Below are 14534 nucleotides of genomic sequence, written 5' to 3'. Positions count from 1 at the left end.
AAACGCATCAATGCCCTGACGTAATTTAAGAATAATTTACTGAATTTGTTATGTATATGTTTCTTTAATCATAAACAATCCCATGGTGTAGTGTATATTTCAAGCATCATTACAAACGTTGTAACGAAAAGTCAAACACTTTAATTTGAAATTGAAATTCAAGTTCCCTCGGTTTTATTTTGAACGTCATTGCGTCGTTACAGTCATCAGTGACCCCGAGAACATACCAGAGTGCCATTGGTCCACATGGCTTTTAAACCCACCCCTCGAGCTAGACTGTCACCGTGGTAACGGCAGTGTTTGTCGGGTGCCGTGTGCAAAAAAGGTGCCAAATTAAAAACCTTTCATTTGAAAAGGCTGGGATTATTAATTGGCGTTGAAGTCAACAAATGGTCGAGTCAAGATGGCACCGTCGTAGGTGGTCGCAGCATTTACCAAACAACGTGAGCGAAGCATGGTAAACATATTGTGTTACTACTATGTTATGCGTCATGAAGACGCAACGTGGGGCTTTACGTAAACAGATAATGAAGACGACGAACAAGTTGAATATAAATATGTCGTTGTTTTTATTTTTATCAATAAAGTTAGCTAAGTTGCGTATGTCCTTAGGAGCTACACGTTGTTTTGTTTTGTTTTCACATGAGAAGATGGTAAACCTGTGCTAAAAATGGCGCCAGTCAAATCGACTCGAAGGTATAACGAAATTACTTTTGTTAGCCTTTCTTGCTAATGCCGCCAGTCTTACATACTTATGTGACAATAGAATTATTACTCCTCCTTCTTCTTTTGTTTTTACATTCATCTCTCCCATTTTCCTTTCCACTACTCAGGTTCACGGGAACTTGGAGTCTATCCCATGCAGACGACACTCTGGACTTGTCGCCAGTCAGTCATTGGGCATATATAATACAGTCACTGTGTGGGAACTGAGCCCAGGACTCTAGGCAAGTGAACCACTACACTATCAGTGACCACATGTTCTCCTAAATTCTAGCATTTGTCAATTACAATAACCACTGCACGGATGTGACTGCCTAATCAGTACATTTGAATGACCTGTTTCATTCATCTTATAAAAGAAGTGCCCTGCTTGTCTTATTTATAGTTCTCCAGCTGCCTGTCGTTGGTTTTGCACAGCTGTGACTGACCTGTGACTCCCTGGAGAATGGCTGTCTCTGCTCCTCTGACACCGCTTCCTTTGACCCAGTTGGTGGAGGACGGAAGGAGCAGCGTGCCAAACCATCTACTGGAGTCCAGTACATATTGAGCGACATGATGGCCGCATTTATTAATTCACTACTTCTTAATTATGTTTCTTCCACCGTGCATACATGTTTTGTTGTCTTAAATAAAGGCAATCCATTTGGTTAGTCATTCAAAATCATATCTTTTTTTACCATACAGAAATCTATGTCAAAGAGAAGAGCAATGGTCTGATTCAAGTGGATCCCTCAGAACTTCATTTCAGTGGCTTCAAGCTAGAGAAGGACTATGTGAAGAGCGTGGTGAGAAAAACATCCCCCTAGTGTGAATGTACTTATCGTTACACTGTAATTTATTACAATTTCTTAATCACAAGTAAACATTAAAAATGAGCTCACATTATAAAATCCTCTCATTTGGGTTGATGAATGAATGAAGACGTGATTTTCCATCATATATGCTTGATGAATTTGGATGTAAGCATCGAGAGTGTCTAAATGATTCTCTCAAGTGCACATGATGAATTTGAAATGAAACCCGTTTCCCGTCTCCTCAGAAACTAATCAACATCTCATCTCGAGTGCTAAATATTCACATCATCCCCACCCAAACCAAGCATTTCCGAACAAACTATGCCAAAAAGGTATGTTTGACTTCTTTAAGGTCTTAACCTTCAACTCTGTCCATTTTGACTGATCTGACTTCCCTCAAGTGTCGTCTCATTCCTGGCCTCGCCTACACAGTGAAGGTCAAATTCTGTCCCCACGAGTGGACGCGTGTCTCTGACTGTATTCGGGTTCACTGTGAGGTAAGCATGCAACCAACCTTCTCGTGATCTTGTCTGCGTGTTTTCTCGGTCTGTGCCATGTCTGTTCTTACCCTGCACCCATTTTAAGGACGACGAGAACCTTTTAATTCCAGTTCACGCTTACCCCGCTACCGCTCATGTGCATATCCCGACGCGCGTTGACTTACCAGCAGCACCACTGGGACAGAGGTGTGTGTTTGTGTGTGTGAGTATTCATCTTTGTAAAGGCATTTCTTCCATATCAGCAAGAACAATCTAATGTTTGAATGTGTGACCTTGTCCTATAGTGTTAGCCACATCATTCCATTGAGCTGCAGATCTCCTGCTGATTTGGAGTTTGAAGTGCACCTCATTGAGCCACATGAGGCCTTTTCCATCCACCCACTCACAGGTAGGAATAACTCGAGAGCATTTGTGTAACCTGTCTGCCTGGTTTCCTCAGCGCAGCACAGTTAACACAACCTTTCTGGAGTGCAGCTGTGCTGTGTTTTCTCCAAAATACTTGGTTGTCTGTTGTGTATTTAATAAATCATGGCTGAGGAAGCAGCACTTTCCACATGTTAATCTTGTCCATGGTCTGGGAAGCATCAGCACTTGTGTGTATGTGTTATAACGTGAAGTTATTTCTGTTGCTTTTAAAACTCATTGGTTGCTAGTTGCTCCTTGCAAATAGGTGAATAATTGTATTTTCTGGGTATCGTAATCATCATCAGTTTTGACTATGATTATATTTTTCAGGTGTGATCCCAGCCAATGGTCAATCAAAAATCACCATTACCTTCAGACCCTGCCGCTATGAGACTTGTCAGGTTACCGTTCGGCTGCTTGTCTCACAATTCAACACCAAATCCTACCTATGTACTGTTATTGGAAGCTCCGCCCCTCTTCTTGCTGTCAGGTATTAGCCTAATAAGTTACAGCAATTCACTCAGGGTCAGAAACAAAATTGCTTCGTGTGGCTTCAGCTATTCTCATCCTTCGCTTTATTGTGTTCCCATGAGACAAGAGGATGCTATCAATCATAAGCAATCGCTTCATCCACGACACTACCCTTGATGTTATATCAGCCTTAAAAGTTAATAATTCATTAAAATTATCGATGCAATTACTACAAGATGTTCAGCACTTGAACCAAACAGTACAAATGCTATAGTAAAAACACATTTTTAGAGCTTCATAAAAAAAAAAAATAAATAAATAAAAAAAAAGCTTTTGCCTGACAGCATTGATTCTGTATATTTGAAATGTTTATTTCACCTGCTTGGATAGGGGACTTGATCTTCAAAGCACACCTGCCAAAAGTAAAGGATCTTTACCAGCCATCCAAGTCCAAAGTCCAGTCAAACAAAAGTTTGCCAAGGATGTCGTAAAACCCAAGGTAATACGTGAGAAGTCTCTCAATTTCATCCAGTGGGGGATTTTCAATGTATTTTCTAGTGAATCAAGGACATTAGAGCTGAGCTGCCGATTTCTGCATTTTAAGATAGACTATTATGTCTAAGGAGCAATATAATTTTTCCTCTGCTTCACCACTCACATTCCTCTTCACTTCATGCTGCTGTTGCTTCACATATCCTGCAGGGTGCCTTAGGAGGTCCAACTGGGAGCAAGCCAGGACCAAAGCCACTTGTGGATGCCTCCACCCATGCAGGGGTGGCAAAGATGTTGCAAAAGGACAGCAGCAAACTTGGCGCTGAACACCCGAGTGAGGGTATGTGCGTGTCACCCCTGCTTCTGTGTGGACGGATGTTGGATTCATTGTAAGTCTGAGGCTCCTTTTTTTTTTATCCCTGTCAGGTCTGCAGAACAGGCAGAAGAAGGAGGCTCTTTTCCTAAAAAGGGTTCAACAAAATGTTAAAGAAGAGCAAATCAACCGCCTGAAATTGTAGGTTCAATCATTGTCCTCTTCTGATCTTATCTGTTTGATCTTTGCAGTAATTTTTGTTTTCTTTCAAATTATATCTGCCTTAACCACTTCACTTAATACACTCAAGTTTTGAGACACACTTATCGACTAATTCCTTAGTTAGGCCATGCCATCCAACATCATTGATGTCTGCTTTGACATTCTTATCTTGATGAACGGACAAAAATCGCCACATAATTCCAACTCTTGTAGAAAGTCTATTCAACTGAGTGAAATTTTTATGACGGGAAGGTTTGATTTCCACATTTTGTTCCATTTCCACGGTCTGTTAAGGTAATAGCCTACTGTCCCTATACTTTTGATCATGTCATCAATGTAATATCACCACTAGACAAGTCCATCTGGGTAGAGATCCAGTGTCACAGTCGACCCGAAGCCAGGTACTGGAGGACAGACTGGTTGCATTACAACAGTACAAGGTAACATGAATGTACTTCAGCCACATACATTGGCAACATTCCTGAACAGTTTAGAGCAATGTTTCGTCTGACTTGCTTGTGTTGGACTAAATATTCATGTCATAACTGTTTGTAGGTCAGGGAGGGAGATGTAAAGCAAGAGGAAGACTTTACCAGTGGACCACCAAAGCTCTACTCAATACGACTAATTTGTGACGCAGGGCAGGTAAGCGCGGCCTCTTACACTGAGGGTGGCTTTGTATGTGCTTTACTAACAGGCCCCCCTCACATGTCAACACAATTGCTGGTCGGGGTATCTACTCTCGCATTTATTTCTGTTTGTTGAGATTTGAGGAAATACTTTCACATGCAATCATTGGGCTCCATTCATTAATCGTGCGTACATACATATAATGACAGATGAGTGCAAACAAAACTCACACAACTTGAACACGAGATGCAGTATTTAAAATCAAAAATAATATTTTTAACAATAATAACAAATTGGCCATTTGCTAATGAGTTGACTAATGTCCTAAATCATTGTGAAGGACACTTATCATCACTTTCACGCTCGTGCTGTTCAAGTGCATCTATGTACTGTATTAATGAATCCACTGATGTCTGTGTGTCTGCACTTGTCACTCAATGAGCAGATAGCACGGGTTCGCTTTGATTGCGCACCCAGAAAAGTCATTGAACTGCTGGCACTGGCATTTCAAGGCTTCCAAATTTTCATATTGATCAAGTACACACGCTTATTACAAAACAACATTCCCGACATTTTACAGTGACAAACTAATTCTGTTGACTACAAATGTCTTTTTTCTCTGTTATATTTATTCATTACTATCTAGTTTAACAGTTTATGCAGTGTTTGTTCATCCGCGGTTCTTTTTGCTGTTTAGTGTGCTGAATTCTGTAATTTAACTGGAATTAATTAAAAATGATTGACGTCATCACTGTCAGTTTCTCTGCTTAGCAAGCTTTCCGCTGAAACGAACATTTTGAAAATAGGAAAAAGATTAACTAAGTTACGTTTTGGGGCCATTTATTACGGCTGCAGATAATATAAAGAAAACGGGGTGTGAATTTCCCGATAATTCCAGCTGTCGTTTAGAATGAATTCTGATTCATCAACATGCACCGTGGTGCAAAGAAAATGGGTGGTACATATGCATAATAAATCAGATGGCGATTTTGTATATAAGATTAAATTAAACTAAGTAAGAACACTTCTCTATGCGTTTATTCGTGAATGAGGACCATTGTCCTGACACCATGCAAGCATGTGACAGTAACATGCATTTTTGGATCCTCCTCTAGGTCCCCAAGGGATCCCCGTCTTTTCAGTTTCACCCCAGCTTTCAGTGGGCGCTTAAACAGAGGGCCCTAAAACTCTTCCAGCAGGCAGCACGCAGGGTACACGCACACACACAGGCATGCACACAGGCATGCACACACATTCTCCAAGGCTGCACATACTCAAACACAAACGCACACACAATTCACAATTCTGAGGTAGTGCATACTCAAACACGCACGCCAACACACACACACACACACACACTCACACACACCCACACCCCCACCCCCACACACGCACACCCACACACACACACACACACACAATCCAAGTCTCTGAGGTTGTGCATACACAAACACACACTCGAGCACAGATCTAGCCTCGTCCCAAACAATTGTCATACCTACCTTCTGAGATGGCTACCCCCTCATATAATGTAATCATTAACACACATTATTCATTGAGAAATGAATAAAAATGTTCAAAATGTTCTTAAAGTGGTAGTCAACCCCCAAATTTCCTTTACAAGAATATGTTCTATGCAGCCCCACTAGTCGCAACACGGCATTACGATTAATACTGCGTTTGTGGAATATGAGCTAATCAGTAAAATACACCCGTTTTTTATCCATCTCAGGGGGCGGCCATTTTACCACTTGCTGTTGGCTGAAAATGACATCACAGTTGCGCAGGGCTCTGCTAACGACCAATCATGACTCAACTTCAGAAAACAGGTAAGCCGTGATTGGTCATTACCTGCGACCCGAGAGTGTGTGATGTCATTTTCAGTCGACAAACTAACAAAATGATTGCCCTGAGATGGCTAAAAACGGTTGGATTTTGCTGCTTAATGCATATTCCAAAAACACAATATTAATCAGAATGCCATGTTTAGACTAGTGAAGGCATATATAACATGCAAAGAATTTTGGGGTGCTGTCCTCTTTGTTCCTTTGCACCAAAATGTATATGGGTTCTTCCTTGCCCCTAGCCCCACCTTTCAATTAGTTTAATAAAAAATTCTACTTTTTGCACAGTCCTTCATACTTGCAAATGACCCTGAAGAGAGAGATAGTCCCATAAGGACATATTTTTTTAACAATGGAAGAAAAGAGATTTTAAACACTAGTCGTGTGTTGAAGGACGCATCAACCCGTGCCTGATGAAACCTGCACTGTGCTCGCCTCACAGGTCGTGATGCAGTGTCGCATGAAGCGGATCTTGGCCTTGTGGAGGAATCTACCAGACGCTGCGGCAGGCTTGCTCTCGGCCAATAAAGGTCTTTATCACCCTTGAGTGCTCTCTTGAAGCGAATGTCCAAGCCCCAAAAACAGCTATTTGAGGCACTGTGTGCATTGGTTCATGACGCAAAGTTGACCCCTGTCTTGGTAGAAGTTAACTTCTGTCGTTTTATGTTTGTCTCAGTCGAAAAGGAGGAGGCATGTGTCCTGAAGATCTCTCCTGAAAGAATCTTTCCATCTTCCTTCCCACTTTTCTCAGATGAAGCTGATCCTCTGGTTAGTATTTTCTGGTACCGAAAGCGCAATTAACAAACACTCAGTGGCTACATCATTAGCTTTATAGTACTTGAATAATCAATGTTTTTTCAAAGCAGGAAGTGGTATTACATAAAATGTGCTTTTACATAAAATCATATAAGAGAGGTATTTTACATGACGTCTATCTGTATTGATTACTCAAAGAATTTCCACAAAATGTTATGAAGGGCTAGTGCATGGACCAAAACAATATTGGTGCATCCCCACAACACAGCAAAATACAACATTTTAAGCATAAACATTTTAATCTACATCAATCGTCAGTAAAGGTGTGAAATGTGGTGCTGGTCCAAATTCGGATTGTTCAACATTTGCAAAAGTCTTTGTGCGCTCCTTTGTTTGATTCTAGTTTAGTGTGCAAAGACAGATATTTTTGACGGACAGACATTTTTTTATTTTAGAGTTTTATATACATTTTAAATATGTTTTATATGTTTAACGTGAGGAAAATGGTCAGAAATGTGCAAATTAGTCTTAAAAAAAACGATGTAAAAAAAGAATCATAGGGTAATAATAATAAACCGGGTAGGGCTGTCCCTATCGGATATATTTAGAATTGATTATTGTATCGATTAGTTGGATAAGTGTTTTATTATCATTAACCATTTTTTCCTGATTACATTTTACTAATCAATTAGTACAAAACATTGGTCACAGAACAGCTTAATTTGCTTGAATTTGTGCAAAAGGTGTCTGCTTTTTATTTGCAGGCTCTTGACTTTTCAGCTTTGCCTGTGGATGCCGTTAATGTGAGGGTGACAACACATGTTCCTACCTTCAAGCTCCAAGTAGGTGCAGTTACTGCTCATCTAAGCATCACTCAAAACTCCATGGCAACACATTGTGTGTTCTCACTGAACTCTTGAAATATGTATTTGTTACTCTATGTATTTATTACTGTTTAGGTTCCTCAGTACTACAAGCTGATGGGCTACCAGCCTGTGTCAGCCTGGGAAGCATTTAACGCCTTCATTCCCACTACTTTAGCCCGACCACTTCGCACTGGAGATCCAGTAAGGATACAACACATAATGATCAGCCAGTGTCGTCCCTGATTATTGTATTTACTATGCATTGTTTCTTCATATTTCCCCTCCCCAGGAGGCCGGTTCCCAGTCACCTACACCAGGGCATGAGGACGAGCAAGATGCCAGTGATCTGAACTTCACGTTCCCAAGCGCTCTCCTTCGACCCATTCACGCACACCCACTCAGAATCTTTGTAAGAGTCCTCTTTTTGTTTATTGATGAACTATAGGTACTGGTATACCTTCCCATACCTCCTCATTTGCTGTGTGCTGTAGAATCCAGCTCCTGGCCTGCAGGCTTACAAGCCAACCCCTAAATACCTCGAAAGTGACGTGGATTTTCACCTCTGCCCATTGCCTCGGTAAATGTTTCCTCCTCAGTGCCATTGCAGCATTAATCTTCCATGGACCTTCTTATTGATTATGTTACCATGCAGTATAATCTTTGCACTCTATGTGTAGTTATTCATCCCCTGAGGGCCACACGAGTGGGATGGAGTCACAAACCTTACAAATGCAGACTCTGGACCCAAAGGTAAGTAAATTGCGACGATGTTTTTTTTTTTTTGTCTTAAGTGAAACCACCTCGTATACATCACTGCTAAGCGTCCTTTCTTTGTAATAGGGAGCGATCACAGGATTGAAGACATGGGACAATTTTGATTTGGTAATTGCAACATGTGTGTCCAGACAGGCTGCTCTAACCAGCAACATCCTGCATGGGTAGGTAACCGAGCCTCCATCAGCACTGGATAATAGCAGTGGCTGCATCAGTCAAATCATTAACAAGTACCAACATCATTCTAGTACCACAATATATCTAAAAATTACGGTATTGAATTTATATGTAATGTCACGAGAATAGCCCAGCTCACATTCGGCATGACTGCAGTATATCTCGTATCCATCCATCCATCCATTATCGATACCGCTTATCCTCACATGGGTCGCGCGGCGTGCTGGAGCCTATCCCAGCTGTCTTCGGGCAGTAGGCGGGGGACACCCTGAATTGGTTGCCAGCCAATCGCAGGGCACACAGAGACAAACATCCGCACTCACAATCACACCTATTTATTTCATTCAACCACTTGACAAAACAAAATTGAGTCAATTCAGCACACCATATTTTCAGTGTAGAAACAAACATGTCTTACCAGATGTTGTGTTTTGTATAAAAGTCGGTTCCCCAGATGACTAAAAGTACGGGTATTTAACGCCGCAGTTTAGCTAGCAACACAATTTAGTCTTGGACCATTAAAATATATGTGATTGTGAACATTTAAGTACAGCTAACTAACGTAATTAAGGGTGGGATGGTTTGTGACGGTCTGAAAATGTCTGAAATCCGAGATCAAAATAAGATACACGTATGTGTTACAAACAAATTCAAACTACCTATATATCAAAATAGAGGATGTCATTGAATAGAAATTTGTGACATGGATAAAACCCGCCCGAGTTTGTAAGAATCAGTTAACGATTAAGGATTTATGGCACTTTATATGTCGTGAACCAGTACAAATTTATTTGAATTGTCCAGAAATCATTGTAAGTAAAAGATAATTTTGTAATCATTTTTAATATATTTTACTTCAATAATTTTTTTTTTAGTACAAAATATATGAATTGAGGAGAGACATGAGTGACACTTTTCATCAACTAGTATAAGTATGAAAATGGTTGAAAAGGTCAACTTTAATATCACTGTAAAGAAGCCGCGTATTGGGCCCGAGACTAGGTCAAATTAACTAAGTGGCCGTCTTCAGGCATGGTCCGTGTGACAGTGACACGACACTGCGCATTCCATTCTGAAAGGCTCCCACAGGTCCGTTCAATTGAGGTTAGAACCTCAATCTCTCGAATATGATTGAGTAAGCTCGACAACACCAAGTCAGCATGAGCAAGAGTAAGCTAGAAGTGGACTCTGATGAGCTTGACTCGATCGGACGTTGACGTGTAACGGATGCCAGCTTGCACCTCGTGAATGTATGTTAGTAAAACCTTACTCCTCTGAGCCTTCAAATGGCCCAGGCTTTTAGCTCAACACACTTTACTTCCAAGATGGTGTTGCGGTGACGGTGCGAATTTGAAGCCCGTGTAGGTGTGGCTTTAACAGCTCAAGATCGCCATCATCACAGTGGTACAACACTAAATTCTGAAAGACCGAGCAAGGATGTGACATAGGTCACCTACTGCACATGTACTGCACATGTCCATCTTTTAACGAGAGTCAATGGGTGAAAGATATGTACACCCAAGACCGGAAGTGTGTTATGATTTCATACAACAGAGCTAAATAACTTCACTCATCATTTACTTTGCACTAAATAGTTTTTATCCTGCATATCTTAAATGAGATCCATCCAGCCATTATCTACAACGTTTATCCTCATTAGAGTTGTGGGTGCGCGTATATCTGGAAATATTTTCATTTTAGTCAGAGTGTTTTTATTACATTTTCTGTCTTCACTAGAATTTGTGGTGCCCTCTATTGACCCAAGCATGTTATAGTATACTGATTAGTTATTTTTTTGTACCCTTCACAGTTTTTACACAAAAGAAATGCAAAAAATACCTAACTGAACTGAAATGAACTCTACTGCTTAGAGGAAGTGCCTGTGAACATGCAGAAAGTAAAATGCTTTCATTCAGTTTAGCCATCCCTCAAAGTGCTTTCAAGCGATTGTAGTTTTATCTTTGCCTTTTCAAACGCAGCTGTTGGAAGTCCTTTCATCTAAGGGAGGCCGAGTGGATATCTGTCCTCTGTTCTGTCACGTATGGTCCAGCTCTGCTGCATCAATCAGCGTGTATTTTTGTGTATGTCCTCCAGTTCTGCTGACTATAATAAAGACATCCTTCCTGTCACATCACCTGCTGCTTTCACCCAGCCTCCTGCGTATCTCTCTGCATGCACAGACAAAAGGTAAACACACAAGTGATTGATCCTCTAGATCAGGGGTGGGCAATTCCGACCCTCGAGGCCGGGTTTCCTGCATCTTTTATATGTCACCCTGGTGCAACCCACCTGATTCAAATAATCAGCATTGTTATCCAGCCTCTGCAGACCTTGCTGATTATATGATCATTTCAATCAGGTGTGTTGCAGCAGGCTCACCTCCGCTCTAGATTGACACCTGATTTGACCTCAAACCTTATTTTGTTAAACTTATCTCAGCCTTTTTATCTGCTGCTCGCCATAGCCTAAATACTGACACTAACTATATATTTGTCTACATGTAGGTGCGAAGTGTCGCTAACCCCAGAGATGATTAAGAGAGATTTCCTTTCTGGGTTACAATGACAACCTTCCTCAGGTGGAGCAGCTGGTGAGTCTGTTAACATGATTTATTGTATGTCCAAGCCACCAAGAGACAGAGGGTCGGATTCACTAAAGGATTGCGTTGCTTTTGCATGGCGCTAACCATTCAAAATGGAGCAAACAGATAGTACCTAGTTCGCAAATAACGCACAGATGGTGAAATGCATAACTGACTGAGATGCAAAATGTGTCTCAGTGCGCCTGTGGTATTTGTGCGTGTTCAAATGAGGTAATTGCCCACCTCTATTCAAATGAGCCTCATTGATAAACAACATCTAATTCAATAACACCAGCGCTAGTCGTCGCACGCAATTTGAGTGAAACAAATAACATCGACAGAAAGCTGGTGTAAACTTAGCGCTGCTCTGTAGAAGCCTTTTTTTTATTATTTTTATTTTTATTTTTTATGAGGGGTTGCATTATGATCTGCAACGTCTGAGCAATGTGAGAGAATGCTCTGATGTACAAGACAATGTCGTCCTGAATTACGTACACATACAATGTGTCTTCCTCTCCGTAGATGCTCACTGTCGCTTATTGAGGAAAACGCTTTTGACCATAAACTCCAAAATATTGAGGCAATCGTTCTTATATTTTCAGAGATCTGTGTGGACATTAGTAGGGATGTGAATGTGAATTTTGGTGACGATTGGTAACAGTTTTCTGACAGTCCCGTTTGCAGTTGCTCAGTCAGGATCCCAAGTTTGCATTCTGATCATTTCATCTTTCTATGATAATAATAATAATAATAATAATAATAATAATAATGCATTTTATTTAAAGGCGCCCTTTTGGCACTCAAGGACACCGTACACTCGTACAGTATGTTACATAAAGTTAAATAAAACAACAATAAAAAGTGGAATGAAAGAAAGAAATTAAAATGTAAAAAACCCAGAAAGAGGCAGAGTAAAATTACATTAGAATGAGTAGTCTGTTTAAAACAGGTGTGTTTTGAGTTGTGATTTATGAAAGAGTCTCTTGATAACGGCCATTGTTCTGCCACGGTGTTCTTGGCGCAAAACCAGCATTTATACTTGGCCGTGTGTGCCATTGGGGGGGCGGGGAACAGATGCAAGCTGCCCACAGCTGTCAATCTTTGTGAGCGTGTTTGTGCTGGTATGTCATTAGTGCAATATCCTTTGTGTATAGGACTATCAGTGGCAGCAGTTTATTCTTTGTGGATTCGGCCCAGAGTTTTTAAACCCTTGAATGCTTATTTACACAATGGGAGTACTTCCAGCACTATTAATAGGACTTTCAAGTGCAATCATTCATTTTAGGGATAATTCCAGGAATGGCCAATAGGCACATTGTGTCTCCTTTGGATAAACCAAACATTGATAACGCAAATGAAGTTAATGACTTTTAAATCCTCCTAATTCTTCTGGAGAGCTGAAACAGGCTACGTAATTCTGCTTTTATTCATGTGGTATTGTTGTTGCAGAGAACCATGTTATTGTAAAAAATGTGGCAACCAAAAGTACGATGACCGTTAAATATTTAATTGATAGTACGACACTTACAACCATTGTAGTTGTCATTTATAGCTCATAGATAGATTGCTAAAGATTGATTACTAAAGCTGGGTTACTCTGTGGCAGGCACCAGAGACGGCACCTAGTCTGGGTTCAAACAGATGAGGGAAAAGTGGGATGAGCAAACTGATGTTGCTTGAAGACCCAATGATCATCACAAGACAGTGACTACCCCCGGCCCACCCCAACACACACACACACACACATGCACACCCACCCCCACACGCACACACACACACACCCACACACACCACACACACACACACACACACACACACACACACTTTTTGCGCACTTTTACAGCAATAAAAAATCATTTTGTCTAAGGTTTAATGTTTAAATAATATCCTTTTTCATTTAAAAGCTCACAGGTTGGGCTTTATTTCTGCATGAAAGGGCTTGGTGGTTCATCTAGTACCTGTTCTCACCGCTAGAGGGAACTCCAACTCAGTTAGAGACCCCAAAGAGCAGCAAGCATTGCCATGAATTGCTTTGGCATTTGCTTCAATCCACATACTAAACCCTTTGGCAAAGATTCACTTGACTCAGATCACAGTGGCAGATATACAATAAAACTCCGTTGAGAAACCTATTATATTATTAACAATCATGCAGTTATATCTTTACATGTCTGCACCTGATACAGTATGTTTTCCAAGGCGAGCGAGAGTAGCTGCATATTTCATGTAAACCACAGCAATGACATTTACTCCAGTCAGGCAATTGTGCCATAAACGATTTAAGCAAAAAAAAGAGAGACAATAATAGTCACTCGGTATAATTAATTCACACAGCTGCAAGCATCAAGTAAAAGTCAATATTTTATGACTGTGTTTGCTGTCACCCTTAACAGTGGAATGTGCATTTTATCCAGTAAGTCAGCAAAGACCACAGCATGTTTTGCACCTGTCACCATCATGATTGAAAACACAGGTACATCAATCAAATAATACTGTCATCTTTCCAAGCTCTTGAATACAGAATGCATCCTATTTCTATGCCACTTATTCTGTTCAGTGCCGCAGGGAAGCTGCAGTCTATCCAAGTTGGGACATGGGCTTAACCCTGGACTCATCACCTGTCAATCACAGAACTGACACTTAGCGACAGGCAACCATTCATACTTTTATACAATTGAGAATCCTCAATGGACTTAACACATACATTGTTGGACTCGCTGAGGATGCTGTTGTATCCCACACAACCCACACAAGCACGGGGAAAACAAGCACGTCCTCATAGAAATAAAAAAAAAAAAAGGTTTGCCCATCGTTTCTGGGTTCTGTTTTGTGTCATGTCAAAACCTGGACCCCATATCGTCCTTGACTGCAAGGCAAAAGATTGGTTGAAACTGTGCCACTTTTAAAACCTACATTCCTTCAGTGAATTGAGTTCAAGTGTCAGCATTACTCGTATGGTGTTGTTCATGTTGCTTCTCCGTGTAGC

General features: G+C 40.8%; 1 protein-coding gene across 2 annotated transcripts; it reads left to right on the top strand.

Moving 5' to 3' along the window:
- The first annotated feature begins 297 nt into the window (after nucleotides 1-297).
- Nucleotides 298-14230, top strand: cfap221 (cilia and flagella associated protein 221). Of its 2 annotated transcripts, XM_086044264.1 has the most exons (26): nucleotides 298-457; nucleotides 834-947; nucleotides 1109-1259; nucleotides 1408-1508; nucleotides 1763-1849; nucleotides 1919-2014; nucleotides 2103-2203; nucleotides 2302-2405; nucleotides 2753-2912; nucleotides 3284-3392; nucleotides 3596-3725; nucleotides 3812-3899; nucleotides 4273-4360; nucleotides 4476-4565; nucleotides 5666-5761; nucleotides 6837-6924; nucleotides 7071-7162; nucleotides 7915-7992; nucleotides 8110-8217; nucleotides 8306-8425; nucleotides 8508-8593; nucleotides 8694-8766; nucleotides 8857-8954; nucleotides 11062-11154; nucleotides 11472-11557; nucleotides 13155-14230. In XM_086044264.1, the coding sequence occupies exons 3-25, from the start codon at nucleotides 1169-1171 to the stop codon at nucleotides 11530-11532; spliced, it is 2238 nt and encodes a 745-aa protein (XP_085900390.1). In that variant the 5' UTR covers nucleotides 298-457; nucleotides 834-947; nucleotides 1109-1168; the 3' UTR covers nucleotides 11533-11557; nucleotides 13155-14230. The 2 variants fall into 2 exon arrangements, 1 of the variants encoding a protein (XP_085900390.1); XR_015088541.1 differs by lacking the exons at nucleotides 8508-8593; nucleotides 11062-11154; nucleotides 11472-11557; nucleotides 13155-14230.
- Nucleotides 14231-14534: the final 304 nt, after the last annotated feature.

The sequence above is a fragment of the Filicampus tigris genome, chromosome 1, assembly GCF_054856515.1.
Source record: "Filicampus tigris isolate MCC_2025a chromosome 1, RoL_Ftig_1.0, whole genome shotgun sequence".
Lineage (NCBI taxonomy): Eukaryota > Metazoa > Chordata > Actinopteri > Syngnathiformes > Syngnathidae > Filicampus > Filicampus tigris.
The sequence above is the reverse complement of the archived record's forward strand: the minus strand, read 5'-3'. Positions and strand labels throughout refer to the sequence as shown.

Excerpts from the sequence above, each read along its gene's own strand:
- cfap221 (XM_086044264.1), top strand. The coding sequence starts at position 1,169 with ATGGCTGTCTCTGCTCCTCTGACACCGCTTCCTTTGACCCAGTTGGTG. Across the intron at positions 4,566-5,665 it reads TAATTTGTGACGCAGGGCAG|GTCCCCAAGGGATCCCCGTC; the intron begins GTAAGCGCGGCC and ends ATCCTCCTCTAG. Across the intron at positions 7,163-7,914 it reads CAGATGAAGCTGATCCTCTG|GCTCTTGACTTTTCAGCTTT; the intron begins GTTAGTATTTTC and ends TTTTATTTGCAG.